General features: G+C 40.8%; 1 protein-coding gene across 1 annotated transcript; it reads left to right on the top strand.

The window, feature by feature from the left end:
• The first annotated feature begins 16,805 nt into the window (after positions 1-16,805).
• On the top strand, positions 16,806-25,952 carry SERPINB3 (serpin peptidase inhibitor, clade B (ovalbumin), member 3). The gene is made up of 7 exons (XM_006837539.1): positions 16,806-16,970; positions 18,426-18,482; positions 19,946-20,074; positions 21,053-21,170; positions 22,371-22,513; positions 23,126-23,281; positions 25,548-25,952. Exons 1-7 carry the CDS (start codon positions 16,806-16,808, stop codon positions 25,950-25,952), a joined length of 1,173 nt encoding a protein of 390 aa, XP_006837602.1.
• The last annotated feature ends 549 nt before the right edge of the window (positions 25,953-26,501 follow it).

The following is a 26,501-nucleotide window of genomic DNA, read 5'->3' as shown; positions in this document are numbered from 1 at the left end:
CAGAATAAACCACTGCCTGGTCCAAAGCCAGCCTGACAATTGTTACAGTTGAATCCATGAATACCACCACTACGCAATCCATCTCCTTGGAAGTTTTCGTGGTTCCTGCTGACCCTCCACTCAACAAAGTATGATGTACTTCTCCAGGAATTTGTCCATCCTGATAACGTGTCCAAAGTAGGAATGACCAAGTCTCACCATCCTGGTTTCTAAGAGGCATTTTGACTGTACGTCTTTCAACACAGATTTTTTTCTTCTTCTTCTGGCAGTCCATGGTATTTTCAGTCTTGTTTTAACACCATAATTCAAATGAATTGATTCTTTTATTGTCTGTCTTATTCACTGTCCAACTTTCACATTGCATATGAGGTGATTGAAAATACCATGGTTTGGGTCAGGTGCATTTTCGTGCTCACACTTACATGTTTGCTATTTAACACTTTAAAGAGGTCTTCTGCAGATTTGCCCAATGCAATACTTCATTTGATTTCTTGACTGCTGCTTCGATGAGTGTTGATAGTGAATCCAAGGAAAATGAAATCTTTAACAACTTTAATCTTTTCTTCATTTATCATGATGTTCTGTATTAGTCCAGTGATGAGGATTTTTTTTTCTTTTTATTGAGGTGCAATCCATACTGAAGACTGTGGTCTTTAATCTTCATGAGTAAGCATTTTAAGATCTTTTCACTTTCAGCAAGCAAGGTTGTATCATCTGCATATCACAGTTTGAATCTTCCTACAATGCTAATGCTACATTCTTCTTCAAATAATCCAGTTTCTCAGATTATTACCTCAGCATACTGATTGAATAAGTATACTTGTCAAAGGATACAAACCTAGCCCACACATTTCCTTATTTTAAACCATTCAGTATCTCCTTGTTCTGTTTTAACAACTGCCTTTGGGTCTATGTACAGGTAGGTTCCTCTGATGAGTGCAATTAAGTGTTCTGGAATTTCCATTCTTCACAATGTTATCAATAGCTTATCAAAACCTACAGAGTCAAAAGTCTTTGCATAGACAATTAAACGCAAGTAAACATCTTTCTGGTATTCTCTGTTTCAACCAAGATCCTTCTAAAATCATCAATGATAACCCTACTTTCATGTCCTTTTCTGAATCTGCCCTGAATTTCTGACAATTCTCCATCAATGTACTGTTGCAATCGCTTTTTATATATCTTCAGAAAATTTTTATTTGCATGTGATATTAATGATGTTTTTCGATGATTTCCAAATTCTGTTGGGTCACCTATTTTTGGACGAGGCACAAATATGAATCTCTTCCAATCGGTTGGCTAGGTTTCTACGTTTCTTTGCATAGATGACTGAGCACCTCCAGGGTTGCATCAGTTTGTTGAAACATTTCTATTTGTATTCCATCAATTCTTGGAGCCTTGTTTTTCACCAGTGCCTTCAGTACAGTTTAGACTTCTTCATTCAGTATTGATTCTTCATCATATACTGCCTCTTAAAATGGTTGGAAATCAACCATTTCTTTTTAGAAATGGTTAGACTCTGTGTATCCCTTCCATCTAACTAGATGCTTTATGCATCATTCAATATTTTGCCCTTAGAATTAATCAATATTACAAGTTGAGGCTTGAATTTTTTTACAGTTGTTTCTGCATGATAAATGCTGAACATGTACTTCCTTTTCGGTTTTCTAAGTCCAGGTTTCTGTACATTGCATTATAGTATTTTACTTTGTTTTCTCAGGCTGCGTGTTGAAATTTTCTGTTCAGCTCTTCTACTTCATTCACGTTAACTTCTCTATGCTCAACGGCAAGTTTCAAAGTCTCTTCTGACATTCATTTTGGTGTTTTCTTTCTTTTCTGACTTTTTAATGACCTTTTGCTTTCCTCCCACATGTCATTCTTGATGTTATCCCCAAACTTTTCTGGTATTCAGTGATTAGTGTCTAATGCATCAAATCTGTTCTTAAGATGGTCTCTCAACTCAGGTGGGATATATTCAAGGTTAAATTTTAGCTCTCATGGACTTGTTTAAATTTTCTTCAGCTTCAGCCTAAACTTGCATATGGGCAATTGGTGGTCTGTTTCACAGTCTGTGGTTGGCCTGGTTCTTGCTGATATTTAGATCTTACCATCTCTTTCTGGAATCCTGATGAGGTGCTGTGGGTTAATGTGCTGGACTGCAAAGTCAGTTTGAATCACAAGGTCAATGGTTCAAGCTCACCAGCCACTCCTTGGAAACTCTATGCAGGGTTGTTATGGGTCAGAACCAACTCAACGGCACTTAACAACAACCATCTCTTTCTACAAGTTTCTTCAGTTTGATTCCTGTATATTTCATCTGGTGAGGCCCAGATATATAGACACTTTTTATTTATTTATTTATTTTTAAAGTTATCTGCAATGATTAAGTCATTGGTCTTGCAAAATTCTGTCATGCAATTTCCAGCATTATTTCTATCATCAAGGCCACATTTTCCAACTCTTTGCATAAGTTTGAATAATAGCACTATCAACTGGCCTGCATGTTGTTACTGTTAAGTGTCCTCAAGTCAGTTCCCTGTATAGGGTTTCCAAGAAGCAGCTAGTGGGTTTGAACTGCCAATCTCGTGGTTAGAGTCCAATGTTTATCTACAGTGCCACACCAGGACTTGGTCTTCCTTATAAACATAATACTATCCATAATAGCCACACGCCTGTAAGGAATATTGGAACCCAGGTATGATGCTGTAGGATAAGCATTGAACTGCTAATCACAAGGTTGGCAGATAATACCAGAATATTGAGTACTGAAACATTATGAATAGCACCAGAATGTTGTCAGGTACAGTGCTAGAAAATGAACCCTTCAAGTTGAAAGGCACTCAAAATAGACTAGGGAAGAGCTGCCTCCTCAAAGTAGAGTTGACCTTGATGCCGAGAAAGGAGTGAAGTTTTCAGGACTTTCACTCACTAATGAGGCACAACTCAAAATGAGGAGTAATAGCTGTGGACATCTATTAATAATCAGAATGTGAAATATATGAAGTATGAATCTCAAAAAATTGGAAGATGTCAAAAATGACATAAAGATCAAGATCCTAGGAATTTCTGGGGTTGTTGTTAAGTGCCATGGAATCAGTTCTGACTCAGAGCAACTGGTGATTGGAATACAAAGGTTGGAAACAAAGAGAAAGGATCATTAGCTGGAAAGCAAAGCCTTATTAATAGAAAGAATGCTGGAGATCACATGATAGACTTTTGCAAGACCAATGACTTCTTCATTGCAAATACCCATTTTAAACAATGTAAAAGGTGAGTGGTAGTGGTTATGTGCCGTGGAGTCAGTTCTGACTCATAGTGACCCTGTACAGGGTTTCTGAGGTTGTAAATCTTTATGGGAGCAGAAAGCCTCATCTTTCTTTTGCGGAACAGCTGGTAGTTTTGAACTGCTGACCCTGAGGTTAGCAGCCTGATTTGTACCCACTACACTACCAGAGTTCCTTATAAAAGGTGAGTATACACATGGAAAGGAGTTCTGGTAGTGTAGGGGTTATGAGTCGGGCTGCTAACCTCAAGGTCGGCAGTTCGAAACTACCAATTGGTCCACAGGAGAAAGGTGAGGCTTTCTGCTCCTGTAAAGATTTACAACCATGGAAACCCTATGTAGGGTTGCTATGAGTCAGAACCTACTCCCTGGCATACCACCACTACCACCACCATACACATGGACCTCACCAGAAATCAAATACCTGTGGAAAGAGATGGTGGAGTAGCTCCACATCATCAGCCAAAACTAGGATATGGTCAGACTGTGGAACAGACCACCAATTGCTCATATGCAAGTTCAGGCTGAAGATAAAGAAAATTAAAATAAGTCCATGAAAGCAAAAATATGGCCTTGAACATATCTGAATTTAGAGTTCACCTTGACCTGAATTTAGAGATCATCTCAAGAACAGATTTGATGTATTAGACACTAATGACCAAAGACCAGAAGAGTTCTGGGATGAAATTAAGAATATCATACAGGAAACAAGAAAATTGTCATTAAGAAGACAAGAAAGAAGGAAAAGACCAAAATGGATTTCAGAAGCAACTCTGAAACTTGCTTTCCAGCATGGAAATGCTAAAGCAAGAGGAAAAAATTAGGTAAAATAGCTGAACAGAACATTTTAAAGGGAAACTTGAGAAAGCAAAGTCAAGTATTATAATGCAATGTGCAAAGACCTGGAATTAGAAAACCAAAAGGGAAAAACACACTCAGCATTTCTCAAGCTGAAAGAAATGAAGAAAATAATTCAAGCCTCGACTTGTAATACTGAAGGATTCTATGGGCAAAATACTGAATAAGGCATCGAAAGAAGATGGAAGGAATACACAGAGTCACTGTACCAAAAAGAAATGGTCTATGTTCAGCTATTTCAAGAGGTAGCACATGGTCAAGAGCCAATGGAAGAAATCCAAAATGCACTGAAAGCACTGGCAAAGAACAAGGCTCCAGGAATTGATGGAATACAAATTGAAATCTTTCAACACACTGATGCGGCACAGGAGACACTCACTCATCTATGCTATGTATTTGGAAGATAGCTACCTGGCCTATTGACTGGATGAGATCCATATTTCTGCCCAAAAAGAGGTGAACCAATGGAAGACAGAAATCATCGGAGAATGTTATTAATTCACATGGAAGTAAAATTTCGTTAAAGATAACTAAAAAATGGCTGCAGTTGTACATTGACAGGGACCTGCCTGAAGTTCAAGCCAAATTCAGATGAGAACATGGCAAGAGGGTTATCATTGTTGATGTCAAATGGATCTTGGCTAGAATCAGAGAATATCAGAAAGATGTGTACCTGTGCTTTATTGACTATGTAAAGGCTTTCTACGGTGTGGATCCTTACAAGCTATGGACAACACTGTGAAAAATGGATATTCTAGAACACTTGGGGTCATGAGGAACCTGTACACAGAGCAAGAGTTAGTCATTTGAATGGAATGGTTTAAAATTAGGAGAAGTGTGTGCCAGTGTTGTATTCTTTCATCATATGTATTCAATCTGTGTGCTGAGCAAATAATCTGAGTAACTGGATTATATGAAGAAGACTATGGCATCAGGATTGGAGGAAGATTCATTAACAACCTGTGATATTAAGAGGACACAGTCTCGCTTGCTGAAAGTGAAGAGGACTTTAAGCACTTACTGATGAAGATCAAAGACCACAGCCTTCTCTATGGGTTGCATCTCAATGTAAAGAAAACAAAATCCTCACAACTGGATCAATAAATAACATCATGATAAATAAGATTGAAGTTGTCAAAGATTTCATTTTCTTGGAGCCACCATCAACAGTCATGGAAGCAGCAGTCAAGAAATCAAATGACATAGTGTACTAGGCAAATCCGTTGCACAAGACCTTTTTAAAGTATTCAAGAGTATAGATGTCAATTTGAGGACTGAGGTACACCTGACCCAAGCCATGGTATTTTCAATAAACTCATATGCACGTGAAAGTTGGACAATGAATAAGGAAAACCTTATTGATACATTTGAGTTATGGGTGTTGAAGAAGAATATTAAAAGTATCATGGACTGTCAGAAGAGCAAATAAATGTGTTGGAAGAAGTACAGTCATAATGCTTTTCAGAGGTCAGAATGGCAATAGGCATCGCATACTTTGGACACATTATCAGGAGGAACCAGTCCCTGGAGAAGGCTATCATGCTTGGACAGTCAACGGAAAAGAGAAAGACCCCCAACGTGGATTGGCACAGTGGCAGCAGCAGTGGCTCATCTGTAATGATGGTGAAGTTAACACAGGACCAGGCAGTGTTGTTTTCAGTTGTGTATAAGGTTGTTGTCATTTGAACTGCAAGGTCTGTGATTCAAGCTCACCAGCTTCTCCCTAGAAACCCTATACAGGGTCATTGCGTGTTGGAATCAACTCAACGGCCCTTAACAACAACAACAAATAAGGTTGTTGTGAGTCAGAACCGACTCGATGGCCTGTCAACAACACCTATCAACATCTACCAATAGCAGAAATGCAAGATGCTAAGGGGCACTGGTTTGCACTGTGGTTTAGTCCTTGGGCTACTAACCACAAAATCAGTAGTTCGGCTTCACCAGTCGCTCCTTGGGTCCTTAGAAGAGAGATGAAGCTGTCTGCTCCTGTAAAGATTTACAACCTTGCTCTGAGTCGGACTTGACTCAATGGCAGTGAATCAGTTGCCTACTGTCTGCTGCTAGTTACTATGTCCTAGGTGTCTTGAAGCCCTAGGGTCCAATGGTTAAGCATTTGGCTGTTAATGGAAAGGCTGTTCCTCAGGAGGAAGATGAGGCTGTCTGCTCTCTTAAACATTTACAGTTTCTGAAACCTTAAGCATCAGTTCTACCCTGTCTTCCAGGGTTGGTAGAGGGTTGCTATGAGTCTAAATCAATTTGATGGTAGCCAGTTTGGTTTTTGGTCTTGGAATGTCGGCCTCTCACTCAGTTGCCTTTAGCCGATATTTGACTAAAGCAGTGGGAGTCTAGGTTTGAAGTAGAGGGAACTAGGAATCTCTAATGCTGTTCGAGGACCCCTGTCACAGCCTCCATGTCTTGTTGAGCACACTTGCTGGTGTGATTGAGCAGTGCTGAACTGACCCCTGGATTTCTCAATCTCAAAAATTACCACCCCAACCCCCAGCCTGGCACCACCCTCTCCATTCCCATGCTTCTTAAGAGTTACATTTGTCATCACCAGGTATTAAAGGGAGAAGGAGGCAAAGTTCAGCTTCTCAAAGGAAGGCTTACACAGAGAATGCACACAGTTTTTCAGTTACTATGTGATTATGTACTGGCTTTGTTAATTTTAGATTGTCAATCTGTGTACTGAGTAAAGCTGAGAGCAGGAAACAGTGAACATTCTGTGTTGTTCTTGTCTAAGATTTGTGTATACAATAATCTTATTTAAAGATCTTAAATCCTGCCACTCAGCTAGGGCGAGGATCCAAAAGGGAGAGGGGGTCTGAGGAAAAGAGGCACTTGTTTATAAGGAGAGGAAAAGGTACTTAAATCACGGAGTAAACAGAGTCACCCAGCAATTTAATGAATGTCCTTTTTCTTGGTGAGATAAGTATAAGATATTCAACAGATACATTTGCAAAGAATAATGAAAAACAGTGTACTGGGCTATAAGCAAGATCTGTTCCTAACTGAGTCATTTTGAAGTGAGAGAATATTAAAGGGAAAGTACGAGTGGTCCATAGTCAAACTTTGTAACCAAACAACTGACTTGCTGTACTTGATTTAATAAGTATAACACAAAAAATAAAAGACAAACCCAGCTACCATCAAGTTGGCTTCATTCCAGACAGCCCCACATGTGTCACAGAACTATGCTCCTATAGGTAATTTTTCAGAAGAATGTTAAAAGATCTAGCTTCCAAGGTGCCTCTGAGAAGACTCGAACCACCAACCTTTTGTAAAAAACTGAGTATGTTAACTATTACACTCAGGAACTCCCAATAAATATAAAAATACTAAAAATGTCTATGTTGTTGTTGTTTTTAAGTGCCATAGTGTCAGTTCTGATTCATAGGGACCTTCTATAGGATTTCCAAGAAGAAATCAGTAGGTTTGAACCACCAACTTTGTGGTTTGTGGTCCAGTGGGTAAAACCTACGGTACTACACCACAAGGCCAAGGAAAGTGTCTATAATGTCCCAGATGAAAGGGTTAGAAGGGCAGAGGTAGCCAGAAGACCACATGGAGGGATAGAAAGAAAAGCGGTTGCTCGGTGCTGTCCAGTCAATTCCAACTCATAGCAACAGAACAACCCACTGCCGGGTCCTATGCCAGCCTCACAATTGTTGTCACGCTTGAGCCCATTGCTGCTGCCACTGTACCAATCCATCTCATTGGGGGTCATCCTCTAAAACAGATTTATGTGTTCTTCTGGCCATCGATGATAGAAATGGAGGGTAAAAAGTGGGGAGGCACAAACGCAGGGTAGAGAAGATGTAAGAAGCAAAGGAAATGAAACAAGAGGCTTCCGTAGGCTTCTTAGGGGTGGAGACCATGCTCACCATGGGCCCCTGACAGAAAAATCCTCTTGGAAAATCCTCTGGCCCTCATTTTCTTTCGCTGCAAGTCAAATTGGATTGAATGATTCTCTGGATTTCCTTCCCTGTGCTGATACACTCATTGCTTCCGTTGCCGAGGTCTGAGGCTGGCAGTGGCCTTAGCCAACAGACCAACTAAAAACGTATGCTGCTGTTTTGTTATGTTTTTAAAAGGTTTGTAATGTCTCCCCATGAAGTACAAGGAGGTTCCAAAAATTCATGGAAAAACGGATTTACAAGATAATGGGATTTTCCCACAAACGTTTTGAAACCTCCTCACATTGTTTATAATTTCACCTATGCTTGCTGCTTATTTTGCTCCGTTATGGTGCCCTGGAGTGGCATTGTAGGATACGCACTAAACTTCTAGCTGCAAGGTCGGCAGTTCAAACCCATCAGCCATTCCTCAGAAACCCTACACAGGTTATTATGAGTTGAAATCAACTCAATGGCACTTAACAATAACAACAATGTCCTTTTGAATATCACGAGACTGTGATCCTGGAACCAAAGTTGATCCGTTCATCACTTCTCAGAACTTACAGTTGGATACTGAAACTGCTAGGAAATGAAATACCTGCTATTAACCAAGCAAGAGTCTACAAAGCATTGAATATCAAGATTCTGTAAACATCTCAGGTACAACTGTCAGAATATGGGCCAACTGTCTGAGTGGCTGATTCACAGGGAAGAAGCAAACTAGTTTTCTAATTACACAGCACAAGAACAGAGATGAGGTGACAGTACTTTTCGTTCATGTTTGCTCAACTTATTAAAAAAACAAAAGCTTGCAGAATCACATTTGGAACTTGTGCCTGGAGACCAAATAATGCCAACAACTCTCTTTGTAAGTTATTGTATTTAAGCAAAGGTTCCAGACTTCCTGGGCAGCCAGCTTCAAGAGAATCAATGGTGATGTCTTATATAAGGAACCTGATAACATTTGCTCTCTTAGTCTCTCAAAGTACACTTTCACATTATTTAATGTGAATTTATTAATGGATATTATCAAACACAAGAGTCCTGGTATGGTGCTGTAGAATAAGCAATGGGCTTCCAACTCCAAAGTTGGCAGTTCAAACCCACCAGTCGCTCCCCGGAAACACTATACAGGGTCCCTGTGAGTCAGAACCAACTTGATAGCACACGACAACAATTACCAAACAAGTGGCAGAACAATTTGTGGGTGGCAGCGGTCTCATGTGGCTTTTTATCTTTTCCTTTATACTAGGACAATATGGCACAGAGTAAGTATCCAATTGCCTTTGAGTTGTGGTGTTGGAGGAGAATACTGAAAGTGCCATGGACTGCCAAAAGAACCAATAGATCTGTTTTGGAAGAAGTGCAGCCAGAGTGCTCCTTGGAGGCCAGGATGGCTAAGCTTCGTCTCTCCTACTTTGGACATATTGTCCGGAGGAAACAATCGTTGGAGAAGGATGTCATGCTGGGTAAGGTGGAGGGTCAGAGAAATAGAGGAAGACCCCCAACGAGATGGATTGGCCAGGTGGCATCATTGATGGCATCAAGTGTGGCAGTGGTAGTGAGGTTGGCCCAGGATCGGACATTGTTTCGTTCTGCTGTGCATGGGGTCGCTATGAGTCGGTTCCGACTCCATGGTACCTGACAACAGCAACAACAAAGTATCCAAGATATGCTTGATCAATTGATGATGAGCTAAGAAAGAATAGTTAATGAACAAATTATCAAAATGTGATCCTGGTGTAAGTCCTATACCACACTGGTCTCTATATTGTCTTTCCCAAATCTCAGTTGCTTCCATTTCTGGGAGAAAATTCTGGAAGACACCTGGTCCATCACCATTACTTAGCTACATGTAAAAGAGATAGAGTTTAGCTTATGGATATGTAACTGACAAAAAGCAGGACTTGTGTTACCATCCACAAATAAAGCCAATTACTTTGAGACGGGTGTGTAAAGCAAGCAAGGTTTACTGGATTGCTAACCACAGTGTTGCTATAGGTTGAAAGCAAGTCGGTGACACTTAGCAACAACAACAGCAATACAGGAGTATTGAGTGAATACAATTCATTTCTGAGCAGTTTTAGCAATATTGAAAGACTGAAAGTCCCCTAAAGACGTCTTCCCTGATGGAAGTGGGAAGAGGGGTTTTTAGGGATCTGGGACATGATGTCCAAGGAATTTCAGGAACTTCTTTGTTGCTCATTTATCTCAGGTTGTGCCGACCACTCCAGATTCATTGACTCCTATAGGCACAAGTTTTCTTTGCTTTAGTGACAATTTAGTCACTGACTTGTCTACCAGGAAGTGTGGCACTGCAGGTTAATGCAATGGACAGCAAGATCAGCTTGAACCACAAGGTCAGCAGTTCAAATCCACCAACAGAAGGAGAAACCCAGTCTGGTGTTCTCTGACCCCCAACCTAGCAACAGGAAGAGTCCAAGTAGGCTCATTCCTTCCTCAGATTGAACAGGAGTCCCTGGAACATACCCAGTGAGCCATAACCTTGGAGTTCAGCTGGGAGTTCGGCAAGAAGTTGGTATCAAGGGGATGTGCTCTACTTCCCTTCGAGAAGCACTAAGTTGAAATGTTCTTAGTTGAAAGGACTGGAGACTACCTTCCCCGCCTCCAGGTACCAAGTGACCATGCCCATGGAAGCTCCTGATGGTCTCCACTCAGGTGCACCCTAAGGGCAAAAGATAGCAAGCCAAGCAAAGCCACACTACCAAAGCTCTGAAAATTAAATTGCCCGCTGTCTTATTCAATGCATTTAGAACAGAAATATTGCGAGTGGGTGGCTTTAACAAACAGAAATTTATTTTCTCACAGTTTAGAGGCTGGAAGTCCAAATTCAGGGCAGAGGAGCTTGGGGAAGGCTTCCTCTCTCTATCAGCTCTGAAGGAAGGTCTCTGTCTCTTTGAGCTTCTTCCTGCAACTCTGCTTGTCTCTGTGATAATCCACTGTTACGTTTTGTAAGAGATTTGATCAAAACACATCCTACACTAATCCTACCTCATTAACATAACAAAGACAACCCATTCCCAAATGGGTTTCCAATCACAGGCACCAAGGTTAGGATTTACAACATGTAATTTCGAGAAACATAATACAATCCATGGCATCAGGATTGGAGGACTGAGTCATTAACAACCTGTGATATGCAGATGGCACAACCTTGCTTGCTGAAAATGAAGAGGACTTGAAATACGTACTGATGGAGATCAGAGACCACAGCCTTCAGTACCAGTACGTGTGGTGCACCTCAATGTAAACAAACAAAAATCCTCACATCATGATAAATGGAGAAAAGCTTGAAGTTGTCAAAGACTTCTTTATGTTTAGATTCACAATCAATGCTTGTGGAAACAGCAGTCAAGAATTCAAATGACTTATTGCATTTTTTAGACTTACTACAAAAGACCTCTTTAATGTTTTCAAGAACAAAGATGATCAGTTTGAGAACTAAAGTGCATCTGACTCAAGTACTGGTGGTTTTAGTTGGCTCATATGCATGTGAAAGTTGAACAATGAATAAGGCAGATCAGAGAAGTATCAATGTGTTTGACCTAAAGTGTTGCAAAGAATACTGAAAGTACCATGGGATGCCAGAAAACAAACAAATCTGTCTTGGAAGAAGTACAGCCAGAATATGCTTCAAAGAAGCCTGGAACACGATATTTTGTTTTTTGTACTTTGTATATATTGTCAGGAGGGGCCCGTTCCTGGAGAAGGACATCAAGCTTAGAAAAGTGAAGGGTCAGTGAAAAAGAGGAAGACCTCCAAGAAGACGGACTGACACAGTGGCTGCAGCAATGGGCTGTAACATAACAATTGTGAAGATGGCCAAGGACCAGGCAGCATTTCACCATGTTGTGCATAGGATGTCTATGAGTCAGAACCAACTCAACAGAACCAACCAACAATTCAATCCATAACACCATTGGAACCGAAGGCCACAAAAGTAGACGAGGCCCTTCCTACTACATCTAAGCAGAGTGACTACTTGCTAGAGTGAAAATTTAGATACACAAAAGAACACCCAAACTTGCAGATAGTATCCATTTGACCTAGCTTTGATGACTTAACGATCAGAACTTGAATAGTGGAAGATAAACAAATTTGATAAAGGAAACAAGTGTGAATTGCTACAATTTGATGAACTTGACCTATACATATGAATGCAGTAGCTCAAAATACCAACCAAGAGGCAAAAAGTCTTCATATAAAGGACCAAACATATACCCTCAGTGTGCAGGGTTGATAGGGATGAACAACTTAGACATTGTTTACCCAAAATGTGGAGGGTGAGGGGCACCCGGTGGCTATAAAGGCATAAAGTGGCTGGCTTACAAGTTTTCAAGAGGGAGTTTAGTTTCAGAGTGTGCGGGAAGACGTAGAATCCCCACTGAATACTTTTCATCTTGTCTAGATGGGTCTGGTGAGTGTCTCCTAGTGCAATAGCCAAAATGTCCAAGATACACACACACAAACCACATGTCATACCATTCAAAAATCATTACTGGAGCAGAAAAGCTCATCTTTCTCCCTCAGAGGGGCTGGGAAGTTTGAACTGATGACCTTGTGGTTAGCAGTGGAGTCCTGGTGTAGCTCTGTGGGTTAATGTGCTGGACTGCAAAGTCAGTTTAAACAAGCTCACCAGCTGCTCTTCAGAAACCCTATACAGGGTTGCTATGGGTCAGAACCTACCCAAAGACATTTAACAACAACAACAATAACTTATCCTACAATGCACCAGGGTGCCAGATAAATCACAGCGTGGATGAATCAGATGCTGGAATTATCTGACAAGGGTTTCAAAGCAGCCAGCATACAAATGTCTTGTTGTTGTTGTTGTTGTTATTAGGGGTCATCAAGTCGGTACCAACTCATAGTGACCCTATGTACAACAGAACATAACACTGCCCAGTCCTGGGCCGCCCTCACAATTGTTGCCACACTTGAACCCATTGATGCTGCCATTTTGCCAATCTATCTTTCTGGGGTCTTCCTCTTTTTCTCTGACCCTCCACCTTACCAAACATGATACCCTCCTCCAGTGACTGGTCCCTTCTGACAATATGTTCAAAGTATGAGAGTCAAAGTTTGGCCATCCTGGCCTCCAAGGAGCACTCTGGCTGCACTTCTTCCAACACAGATCTGTTGGTTCTTTTGGCAGCCCATGGCACTTTCAATAGTCTCCTCCAACACCGTAACTCAAAAGCATCAATTCTTCTATGGTCTTCCTTACTCACTGTCCAGCTTTCGCATGCATATGAAGTTATTGAAAATACCATGGCTTGGGTCAGGGGCACCGTAGTGCTCAAGCTGACATCTTTGCTCTTCAACACTTTAAAAAGGTCCTGTGCAGCAGATTTGCCTAATGCAATACGTCATCTGATCTCTTGACTGCTGCTTCCGTGAGTGTTGATAGTTGATCCAAGAAGAATGAAGTCCTTGACAACTTCAATCTTTTCTCCATTGAAAAGAATGTTGTTTATTGGTCTAGTGGTGAGGATTTTTGTTTTCTTTACATTGAGATGCAATCCATACAGAAGGCTGTGTTCTTTGATCTTCATCAGTAAATACTTTAAGACAAATGTCTTAGCAAATAATTATACACTCTCTCGAAATAAATTAAAAAGCAGTAATATTCAGCAAACAAATAAATATATGTTATACTCAATCAACAGGTAGAAATTATAGAACTGAAAATTTTATTTGAAAAAATTTGAAAAGTTGCTGGGTGGGCTCAATATTATAGAGACTCGCCTTGGTATAAATCTAACAACTTGTACAAAAATTCACTCAAAATGAATCGTAAACTCTAACATAAAATGTAAGATGATAACACTTTTAGAAGGTAAAAAAGGAAGAAAATCTCCTGGTTCTAGGGTCAGGAAACAGATCTTAGACCTAACACCAGAAGTATAGTATATAGAAAGAAAATTTGGTACATATTTACATATTTACTCTGTGAAAGACCCCACGAAGAAAATTCAAGGACAAGGCACAGTTCAATAAACATCAACAGTTATCAGTATTATTCTAGTGATCTGGCTTAAAAAGACCCCAAACTCAAATATATTTTATAGAGACTGCTTTATTAAGTCTTAGAACAAAGTAAAACAATGACAAATCACTAGGATGGGGAGACAATCAACATAAGGACATAATGATGGTCAAAGGGGTCATGGTCAAGTGTCTAACTCTATCACTGGACTAGCAGTTAGCAGTCCAGTGCTTATCCTACAGTGCCACTCTAGGACTCCACTCTAAACAGTTGTTGTGGTTGTTATGTGCCATGGAGTTGGTTCTGACCCATAGCGACCCTGTACAGGGTTTCTGAGGCTATAAATCTTTACGGGAGCAGAAAGCTTCATCTTTCTCCTGTGGAACAGCTGGTAGTTTCGAACTGCTGACCTTAAGGTTCACAGCCTGATTCATAACCAAGACGCTACCAGAGCTCCTTACTCTAAACAGTAGCCTTCCCCAAACTAAGGGCTCAGATTAAGCTCTAATATACTACCTAGAGGAACCAAACGTCATGCATATGGAGAAAAGAGATTACAGCTCCAGCAACACTCCCCTTCTTTTCATTGTCTTCATTCACAGGCACTTGGCTCTAGTGTCCAACCCAGAAGTATGAACCTGGTGTGCTAAATGGCATGGCAAGGTGAGAGAATAATGTCTGATCTTTGCAACTCCCATGATCTATTTTTCTGCTTCGTTTTTCAAGTGTCTGCAAAATTAGAAGGCTGCCACTTAAAGTAGTTCCTGTTTGCTTCAATTATTCTTCTAATTATTAATATGTTGACTGGGTTCAGTATACCAGCACTTCACTGACCTTAACCAACAGGAAAAATCTTGAATTGGGAGGTAACATAAAGGACTCATGCCAAGGCATAATCTTTAGGGGAAAACAATAGATACCAGTTCCCTGCATTTTGCTGGGACAGCTCCTTGATATCTCTTTGTACTTGGAATTAGAGCCATTTTCCCAGCTATGCACAGTAAAGACAGGGAAATCAGCAGGCTAGACTGGATAGAACCATTTCAAAACTTACAAACAGTAAATGTCAGCATTGTTTGGCACTCAAAGTGACGTTGAAAGCTACTCAACAGCTAAGAAAACAGATTCCTTAGAGAAGAGCCTGGGGAGAAAAGAGACTCCATTTTCACATATATGCATATTATGTTATTGTTGTTGTTAAGTACTGTTGGGTCCATTTCGACCCATAGCGACCCTGTATAGGGTTTTCAAGGAGCAACTGGTGAGCTTGAACCACTGACCTTGGAGTTCAAATGACTTTGCAGTTTGACGCATTAACCCACAGCGCCATACCAGGACTCTAATCTACATGTTACAGAGACTCTTTATTATGTCTTAAGCAGGAGTTAAGACAATATAAAACAAACATCGATCACCCAGGTTAGGGAAAACATCTATATGACGCCATGATGAATTTCTAAAGTTCTACCTCCACAGAGGATAAAGGAATCTCGTCCCACAACCATGAGCATCAGTTCAGCACAAACTCATGAGGGCCTAGAGAAGCAGCAAGGAGACAGATACAGATAGGAATGCTTAGAGATTCTCTATGAGGTTCTTGGGGTATGACATCACAAGTAGGCAACCATTAAGGCAGCCCAAAATACACTTTCAAATATACTTTGCTGGTAACACTAACAGTTTGGCTGTCAGAGATACATGAGTTACTCAAGAAAAATTGGCATCTGAACACTTAAAACGTAGCCACAAAATGGAATTAAGCTCTGCCTGGCTAGAATCATTCACAGGCAAAAAGGCTTTACATTTCAAACTCTAAAGCATTATCACTGATATTGGCAAGACAGCCAGTGTGTTTCCTACCAGCTAAGTTTATAACACAACTGACCCTACTTGCAGCTCTACTTTTTTTTTTTTTTCTGAAAAAAAAGTAAGCACAGTCATGCAACAGTAACCATATACTTTGTTATAAATATTTATGCAATTGAGGCTGGATTAACTGCATTGAGAAACAAAGTTGATTTACTTGAAATACCAACTGCCAGTAGCCAAGAAGAGTCAGCAAGAAGTCAAGGTATATATTCAGGGTCTCAACCCTTCCCTCTGCACGCACTTGCAAGCTCCCTGCCCACATTGACTTCTTCCAGGATCCAAGGTAAGTGCTTCCAATTTCACACCTTAACATTTTTGTAAGTAACAGCAAGATGTGTTTTAAGTGGTCCATCAGTTTCACTCTGTGTGATTGTCATGGCAAAATTAAAGTAGCTTCTTTTCAGACTTTATCTGATAGATTTATTTTGGAGTAAACAAATGTACTGTTAGCAGCTTAGATGGAAGAGCACTTCATGGCCTCAAAGCTTTGATGGAAGAGTGCACTGGAGAGCTGACTAGACAGAATCAGACATAAAACATTGTCTTGGCTTTCATTTTAACACCTTTTCTACCTTTTCCACCCAGATGTAGAGCAGCCAGTGATGAAGAGAAGATACTAACATGTTGCTACTTTTTTTTTTTTTTTTTTTTTGGCAAGTCATAACTTTTCTAAGAATAGTGGTGTTACTAAGTTTCCCAGTTAACACATCTTCATTGTGAAAGTCTTGAAAAAATTTAAAAAAAATCATTGCCATAAGCACCCACCCAGATAGAAATCATTTTCCTTTAAGACATATTCAATTCAGAATACCATTCTGTTGGGTAAATCCATTATAAAACGCATCTGCTGTTTGTCCAGAGCTCCAGATCAACCAAGGGCCCCATGGATTCCCTCAGTGAAGCAAACACCTGCTTTGGGATTGATTTGTACCAACAGATGAGAACATCCAAAGACGGCAACATCTTCTTTTCCCCGCTAAGCATCTCATCAGCATTATCCATGGTCTATTTAGGTGGAAAAAACAACACTGCCTTACAAATGGAGAAGGTAGGGGACAGCTTCTTTGGGGGTTACCTATTGGGAGGATATCATTGCATGCTCACTGACCTAGCTGGCCTAGGGCTTAGTGCAGGAGGCTGGTCAGGCAGGTTCCAGGAAGGAGGAGTGCTGAGTGCTAGATAGGGGAAGGTAGTCCTACCCAAATGTTCCACTCCCATCTACTGGCTTGGACCAGACCTTCCTTGGGGAACTAGCATGGTCTCTTACAGTTTCCCAACTGTGAGAGGTGAGGTGTAAAATGTGGCACCTATTACTAGAGATGATGCATGCATTGACTTAGATACTTGGGAAACATCCGCAGATGTCTGCTCAGGAGTGAATGGAGGGAGGGAGGGAAAGGTGGAGGGAGAGAAAGGGAGGAAACACTCTTTTGAAGTAGTTCATGATAAACCACATCTCTGGTGTGTTTTGTTTCGTTTTGTTTTCCCAAAAAGAAAACTCTTACATGGGCGTCTTTTCTTATATATTGTGAGAACCATTGTCGATACACCAATACTGCCTCGGTTCCTCTTGTTTATGAGGTCACAGATGAGTTATCACGAGTGCTTACCTACTGATGCTCAAGAAGTCCAGCATGTACTCATTTTAGAGAGACTGAGGTGTTCTTTATTCAATTTTGCAAAACCAGGCACTCGACCCAGAGGACACAGGTAGATACCACGTGTGCAGCCAGCGTGCAGAGAATTTTATTCTCTTATCTCAAGAAAGTCCCTCCCAAGATTCTTCATTGACTGAGTACAATGGGGTGAACTATCTTTCCTCAGATGCTGCCTACTGTCCTTTAATGGTAGCATTCTGACTTAAAGTTAGTCTCCCCCTCACCCCATGAGCTTCCCCTATTTCCTTGAAGGTTGGATTCTTATTTAAAGTTCCTAGCCAGGCCAACAAGTTTCTTTTCTTGTTACACTAACTGGCAACTCCCTGGACGCCCTTCATTCCTGTGTGAAGTCCACAGCAATTTCCTAAACTGTCAAATAAGAGATTGAACTATCAGGGGCTCTTTAAAATTCACTCCTGGATTTATCATAATCCATGCATGACTAATTGCAAGGAGCTCTGGTAGCTAGTGGTTACAAATCAGGCTGCTAATCTCACGGTCAGCAGTTCGAAATACCAGTTATTCCACAGTAGAAAGATGAGGCTTTCTGCGCCTGTAAAGATTTACAGCCTCGGAAACCCTGTACAGGGACGCTATGAGTCGGAACCGACTCCACAGCACATAACAATAAACAAAAACATGACTAATTGCCTCTGTAGTATAATCAAGATGAGAATAACTGAGTAATTCCTGAAGATGGATCATCTTGAGAATTTACTTCTCACATGTTGAAACTCTTACGTGGAGTGATTCTGATGTGTGTGTGTGTGTATATATATGTGTGTTTGTGCGCGCGCAGCGGCTTATCTTCTGAGTAGAGCTCTCAAACCACTTCCTCTCTTCAGGTCCTTCACTTTGATGATGTCACAGGGAACTCAGAAGCAGGGGCTACGAAAGAGCAGGTGAGTCACTCGGCACTGGGCCCACAAGTAGCCGCAAATACCCAGGGTGGGTCAGAGTTTAAAATGAAGGGAACATCACAGAAACTGTGAAAAGTCAGGAAACTTTTGGGCAAAAAAGACCAGCTCTTGCAGAGTCGTCTTACATTTTATGTCATGTAGAGTTCAGAGATTTGCAAAGGGAACCCAGAATGATTGGTTGACATTGCTGAGTAGGTAGAAGGCAAACTATGTAAAAAGCAGTCTTCCTATTTTCATTCTACTGTGGGGAAGTCGGCCTTGTGCTTCAGGGAATGAATAATAGAGTTAGACCATGTGGGTTCAAATCCCAGCTCTGCTGTTCACTGCTCTGAACCACGATGACTTCCTCTTAGAAAACCAAGGGCCAGAAAAGAAGCTGCCTCAACATGTGGGGACTTCAAAAGGATTATGGGAACTGTCCATTATCTTTTCATTCCATTGTTCCATGAACTTTTTGAATCCCATTTGTACATGCAAATCTATACAAAGTAATTTGAGTTTTGAATTCGTCATAGGTATGAATTAGGTAGATTCTAATTTAAATGCTATTTTTATCAAAACAATAACAAAGGAAATTCTGAAATGTAATCCATTTATAAGTAGGAGTTGTTAAGTGTCGTTGAGTCAGTTCCAACCCATAGAAACCCTGTATAGTGTGAGAAGAAAGTATGTAGAGGCCAGTAATGCTATAAGACATCTTAAAATGCGTAGGACAGGCCCCCAGAGCAGAGGATCCACAAGCCCAGAATGCCAGTAATATCAAGACTGAACAATTTTACACTCAACAAAAAGAACTGAGAAGAAAGGAAAATGTTATGCCTTCCTCCAGAACACAGCATTAGAACTTTTCATCCAAATGTGTGGGAATACCTCACTCAAGCCTCCCTGAGCAGGTGTTGTTCTTACGTTCAGTGTGTGTACCTTTCACCCGGTGTAATGCTGTAGGATAAGTGCAGGGCCATGAGGTCAGTTTGAACTGCAAAGTCGGCCGCTTGAACTCACCAACTGCTCCTCAAAAACCCTATGCAGGGTCGCTATGAGTTGGAACCAACTCGACGGCACTTAACAACAAGAAGCCCTTAACCAAGGGGAATCCTAAACTACAATGAACATATATATAGTTGCAAGGCACACCACATTCTCTCTGGCTGTTAGAGATGACATACTGTTCTTGCACTTAAGGAACACAGAGCTGGTTGGAAAACTAAGGTTAGTCATGGAACCAATGAGAGGACAGGTCAGCAGTAGAATGCAAGTGGACACATCAGTTCTTCAAGACAGAGAAGACCAGATGTGTTAGAGCAAGAAGAAATCATTTTCTGGACATAAAGCCAAACATTAACCAAAAGACAGACAGCAAGCCCAAAGACATTGGTGAGGCTACCAAGTGTTAGATATTTACATTGTCAGGTTGACTCATTGAGTTTCCTTTTTGATATTGGAAGGTGGCAAAGGCAGACAATGTGCATCCTCAATTTCAAAAACTCCTGACTGAACTAAACAACCCCACTGATGCATATGAGATGAACATTGCCAACAGGCTCTACGCCGAAGAGAGCTATCAATTTCTTCAGGTACGTTTCACTGGGCTCACCACCACTCCCACCTGCTTCCTGGGTCCTATGGAGGCCAGTAGGGCATGGCATCCTGGTTGACACAGGTGGGGACCACTAACCCAGGTGCCTGAGGCTCTCTTACCACACAATTCTACCCAGTGAAGGTCCCCGGGTGGCACAAGTGGTTTGCAACCAGCTCTAAATGTTTGAAACCATCAAGAAAACTCTAACAAACTGTTGGCTGTGGTTGTGTGTGCACAGCAATCCTATAGGACAGAATATAGCAATCCTATAGAACTGTCACATAGGGCTTACAACCAGGAAAACCATCTGGAGCATTTCAATTGTGTAACACATGGAGCTGCCATGAGTTGGAATCAAGTTGATGGCAAGGGACTTTTGGGGTGTCACAGAGCTGACACTCCACCAATGAAGTATAGCGTTAGGGGTTTTGTTATATGGTCAAAGAAGAGGTTGGTTGTGTAGCAGAGTTGTTCATGAGCTACCACTAATGAACCAACATCAATTACGTCACACAGAGTAAAATTTGGGGCAGTATGACTTGAGATATATATGGCGAATGGGATGTTGATGGGATGGGCGGGTTTGGATGAGACCTAAGAAAGTTGAGGTGTACTAGGAAATCTTGAATGCCCAGGGTGAAGAGATCTGCAAAGGTGAGAAATGTAAAAGGTTAAATTACTAATGAGAAGGCTCCAAAACAAACATCTCTCTTAAGGCAACTTGAAATCTCTTCTCTCCCAGCCTCTTCTTGAGATGCTATTGTCCTTCCATGCCTCTTTCTAGTACCAGTCTGTACTCACCTTTCTTGGTACCACATCACATCTATATCAAAATACGCATGGGCAGTAGAAGTGATGTTGTTCCGTCTCAATTCCCACTTACTCCATTTTGTAATATTTGAAATCATTTAATTTAAAGAGTCATAGTTACTAATACATTTACTTTTCATTCCTCTTTCTTCCCATCTTAAAGGAGTACTTGAATGGTACTAAGAAATTTTACCTCTCTTGCGCGGAATCTGTTGACTTTGTAAATGCTGCAGAAAAGAATCGAAAGAAGATTAATGACTGGGTGGCACAGCAAACACATGGTAGAGTATGGGCAGGTTGTTCATCACCAAAGCACTTCTTGAGTGCCCACTGCTGGTGGAATCCTGTGTGCTTGTACTGCATGGGGACCACGGGAAACAAGGTTGGGATGAGGAGAGTGTTGAGATGGACTTTGTGGGGATTTGAAGGATCGGGCTAGGCAGAGATCGTGGAGTTCTGATCAAAGGTATAGAAAGTCAAGGGGAGCCAAGGAAGCCAGCCGCATGGGTTCCCTCCTGGACAGATGGTCCATGTTGCCATGGATGACACTGTTTGGGTGGATCTCTACTCTCTTCTAGATCCATCTTGGGTCATGTCTTTTTCTTTAAATCAGAGCCTGGACTTGTGATTCTGGATCTCTTAGAGAAACTCTTTTAAAGGGTTAATTTCTCCTTGTTACACAGGAAACAACCTATTATCCTGTAAAGTACTCTTCTTGCTACTTTGGGCTTGAGTTGACACATTTTCATCTTCATGCGCTGCAGGGATTATCAAATCTGTTGTTGTTGTTGTTGTTAAGTGCATTGAGTCATTGAGTCCCATCTATAGTGATCCTATATAGGGCTTCCCAAGAGGGCTGGTGAGCTTGAACTGCTGCCAAAGTCTCCATCCTAGGGAGGCCTATAACATTCCCGCCACCTATTATAAGTCAAGTGTACACCGATTCAATAAGGTGTCCTTGGATGGTGCAAACGGAATGGTTAAGCTCTTGACTACTAATGGTCTAAATGCACTCAGAAGACAGACCTGGCAATTTGCTTCCAAAAAAAAAGTCACATCCTTAAAAACCCTGTGCACACATGGGGTTGTCATGAGTCAAAATCAACTCAAGGATGAGAAGCAACAAGAGCAATTCAAAGTACAGAATGACTAGGAAGACACCCCAGGGCATGGTGTCCGACAGCGCAGGGTATGGTTTTGATTGTAGAGGCCATGCCACTTGCTAGTTTTATCAGCATTCAGTGAAGTCACCCATTGACAGAGACCCGGGATTTCTTTCCCATCACAGGAAGAGGTGACTGTTACCAGGTTGGCAGCAGGAGGAAAGTTGTACCTGGTGAGCTGTTGGCCTTTGAGTCCATACAGTTGTGACTTGGGTGAATAACTCATCATCAGTCAGGGCCATTTGCAAATTGTCTTCCAGGCAAACCACTTGTGCTTTGCATGGCAGACAATTTTTCTTCTCTTTGTTTCCCCCCCAGAAAAAATCAAGGAGCTGTTACCTGAAGGTTCCCTCACTGAGTCCACCATACTGGTGCTGGTAAATGCCATCTATTTTAAAGGGCAATGGGACCAGGAATTTAATCAAGACAACACAACAGAGGAAAAATTTTGGCTGAACAAGGTATAGTGTACATTCTGTATATATAAGTAATGTAGTCAGGCATAGACTGTTGAATTTAAACTCATGCCTGGCAGAATGCACAAATGTAGATAGAAAATGTAAGCTGTTATTTTCTTCTTGTGACTTTACTTGCTGAGACTCCTTGAAGACATTCCCGTGCCTCTCCCTCTTTACGCCTCTATCCCCGCAAGAGTAACTTCAAGAGTATTATTGAAATTTATCCTTGGGAGTAGTATATATGTATATATTTTTTAAGAGTTAGCAAAGTCTAACTCTTAAAAGTCACTATGTTTTCCACTAAACCAAGCTACCATATGGCTTTCCAAATATAATGTGTACAGCAAATGGAAATCCACATGGCTGCATGGTTTAGTGGAAAACATAGTGGACTTTAAAGAATTAGGCTTTGCCTCCTGGTTCAAGTTACAACCTTCACCTTTAATTAAGGCTAATCTTTGAGGATCTCTTGAAGAACATCTTGGTCTCGAATTCTCAAGTTTCTTTTGATAACACTTAGTAGAAAAATGTGTTTGGTATTTCAATAATACTTTTAAAAATTATTGTTATCTTACGCCTCCTTTAACTATTGTTTGCCTTGTTCATTTGTTGTAGGAGACGAGCAAATCTGTGCAGATGATGAAACAAAGTAAGTCCTTTAATCTTGTCTTCCTGGAGGACGAGCAGGCCAAAGTCCTGGAAATACCATACAAAGGCAAAGACCTAAGTATGTTTATCTTGCTGCCAAATGAAGTAGATGGCCTGAAGAAGGTAAAATCTTGTCCCTCCAACCTTTCACTCTGCAGCCCGTTTCCTAATGCTGCAATGCTTGTATGGGCTGCTCTTGGAAGCAGTGCTCACAAATTGGCAGTGGTCGCTGACCAAGCTTAGAGAATGTATCATTTCTTCTCTATGTACAACATAAAGGAAAATTGTTCAGGGGAATCTGGCTCACTGTATAAAAATGGAGATATCATGCCAACAGTTAACATGCTCAGCCTCTACCCAAAAGGTTAGTCTTGTGAGTTCACCTGAAGACACCACAGAAGATGAGAGTTACTGTCAAGTCAGCCACTGACAACGCTACAGAGCACAGCTTTACTCTGATACCAACAGTCACTGAGAATCAAAATCAGCTCAGCAGCGTCTGGTTAGCATAGTCTGATACAGGAGAATCTATAGAAAATACTAACTTCACAGGCCCCTTTACTCTTCTGATGAAAATATGGAATTTCACCCCAGAAAAGAAATACACCTGAGTACTGACACATAAGCCTTTACATCCTTAAGAATCTCTGATGAGCTGTTGGCCTTTGAGTCCCTACAGAGGTGATTTGGGTGAATGGTTCAATCTATCCATCTTAAGACAAAGGAACTAAAACTCAATGGAAAAGCTTCAACTTCATCAACAAACAAAGCCAAGCAGATAAAAATATGAGGCGCTGACATTTTGCACTAACTAAATCAGAGTGGTTCAGTAGACAGTGGACAAACAAATAGATTTATTTTGAATGCCTCCTGGTGGGGCATTGTAGGATAAAGCACTGGACCACAAGGTCGATTTGAACCACAAGTTTGGCGGTTCAAACCCACCAGCCACTCATTTGAACCACAAGGTTGGCAGTTCAAATCCACCAGCCACTGCTTACAAATTCTATACAGGGTCGCTATGAGTTGGAACAGACTCAGCGGCACTTAACAACTATCTAGTTTAGAAGTATTCTGACCTGAGGAACTCAAAAATTATTCTGAGTCTCATCCCTGGGAGTAAAAAAAAAAAAAAGTGGATAATAAAATTTTCCTCTTATTGTTGTTAATCATTGGTTTCATGATGATAACCTTCAAAGTGCCAATAACAGGTTTGGTAAAATGAAAACCATTCCAACGATGCCACTGAAGTTGCAATGAAGCTGCCCAAATGGTACTGATAACCTTGGAAATCAGAAATCCTGGGAGAAAGTCATGTGGTAACATGTGTGAAGTGTCATTACAGGCTCAGTGACCCCCCTAATCAAATACTAGTAAGCCCAGCCCTGCGATTTTACCCTAAGATAACAAGTCGAAAGAAGGCAAACACTACCAAAACCATTTGGAGAGTCAGATCCGACTCAGTGATCACACAGGACAGAGTCGTTCTGCTCCACAGAATTTTCAAGGCTGCAATCTTTGCAGACACAGATTTCCATGTCTTTGCCAATGGAGCAGCTGGTGGGTTTGAACCACTAACCTTTCAGTTAGCAAGTAAACACTTAACCACTGTACCACCAGCATTCAAAGATGGCTTAAAATAATGAAAAATCCGAAAGAAGGAACAAGAGTGTATCTCTGTATTAGTCTTTTAGGATAGGGTCTGTCACACACACACTGCTCAATACGTGTTAGTTACTCACAGTTACATACATTGGATAGCAATCTGATAATATGATTTCATAACAATTTAGAGATGGCTGAGAGTGATATATAGCAATGTGGGAAAACATTACAAACACATCCAGCAATAAAAGAAGCAAAAATAAGGTGTAAGTTATCATTGTACTATGCAAACAAAAATACATGCCCAGGGACAATAAGAAGAAGAGGCTATTTTCAAATGCAATGTGTAGTAATTAGACTTGGGCATAAGGAAAGTTGTTGTTACTGTTAAGTGCTGTCAAGTCAGTTCCAACTCATAGTGATCCTGTATAGGGTTTCCGAGGCTGTACATCTTTGCAGGAGTACAAAGCCTCATCTTGCTCCATATTCAGGACTGTGCAATTATTTGCCTACTGTCAAAAAGAGAGTCCTCGTGTGATGTTGTGGGGTAATGCACTGGACCATAAGGTTGGCGCTTCAGATTCACCAAACATGCCTCAGAAATGTTATACAGACTTGCTATGAGTTGGAACCAACTCGAAAACACTTAACAACACCGCCATAAAATACATGTACCAAATAAGCCTTCTGTATTTTACATTTATTGTGAGAAGAAAGCTTTTATACCTGACATAATCCAATGTTGCAAAGTCTTCATGGCAGTTCCTTCTTTTCATTTTTATAGATTGAAGATACACTCACTGCAGAGAAATTATTAACGTGGATGAGTCCATCAAGTATGGTAAAGTCACATGTGGACTTATACTTACCTCGGTTCAAAGTGGAGGATAAATACGGCCTCAATGACATGCTGAAAGCCCTGGGCATGGTGGACGCGTTCAGTCCACAGGATGCTGACTTCTCAGGCATGATGGGGAGCCAGGGTCTCATGATATCTAAAGTTCTCCACGAGGCCTTCGTGGACGTGAACGAAGAGGGGACTGAAGCTGCAGCAGCCACTGGCATAGAAATTGTTCCAACATCTTTCCCCATTTACCAAGAGTTCCACTGTGACCACCCTTTCTTGTTCTTCATCAAGCATAAGGAAACCAACAGCATCCTTTTCTTTGGCAGAATCTGTTCCCCTTAGGTGTTCCTGGCCTGTCACCGTGTTTAAAAAATCTCAGGATCATTGCAGTAAAACAATTGCTAGAAATTACAGATTTCTTTTTGTTCATTTCCCTTTTCCAGTCCCTCAGTCAAAACAAAGAATTTAACAGTTGAAATAACATATCTCTCTTTCCACACACACATAAAAACACACTTCTTTTTCTACATGAAAATTCCTTTTAGGATCAAATATTGAAGTTCAAGAAAAGATAAAGGAATGTTTCAACACTCTATCATCTCCTAAATATGAACTGTCATTATGTTTGTGGATCTTTAGAGACAAAACTAATTAAACCATTCCTGTTCCATAAATGTATTGACTTAAGCATAAACATTTTCTTTGAAATTGGGTGGTATCTGGGGACCTTTACAGTTCTAAATCTTGTGATCCTATAAAATACATCCACCAATGATTTCCTCAAATTATTTGCTGCTCTCTGGTGTTTTTTTTTTGTTTTGTTTTTTGTTTTCTTTTTAAACAAACTGCAAATGGTCAATCACATATAGAAAAGGTAACTTGGAAATATAC

The sequence above is a fragment of the Chrysochloris asiatica genome, unplaced genomic scaffold (genome assembly GCF_000296735.1).
Source record: "Chrysochloris asiatica unplaced genomic scaffold, ChrAsi1.0 scaffold00021, whole genome shotgun sequence".
NCBI lineage: Eukaryota > Metazoa > Chordata > Mammalia > Afrosoricida > Chrysochloridae > Chrysochloris > Chrysochloris asiatica.
The sequence above is the reverse complement of the archived record's forward strand: the minus strand, read 5'-3'. Positions and strand labels throughout refer to the sequence as shown.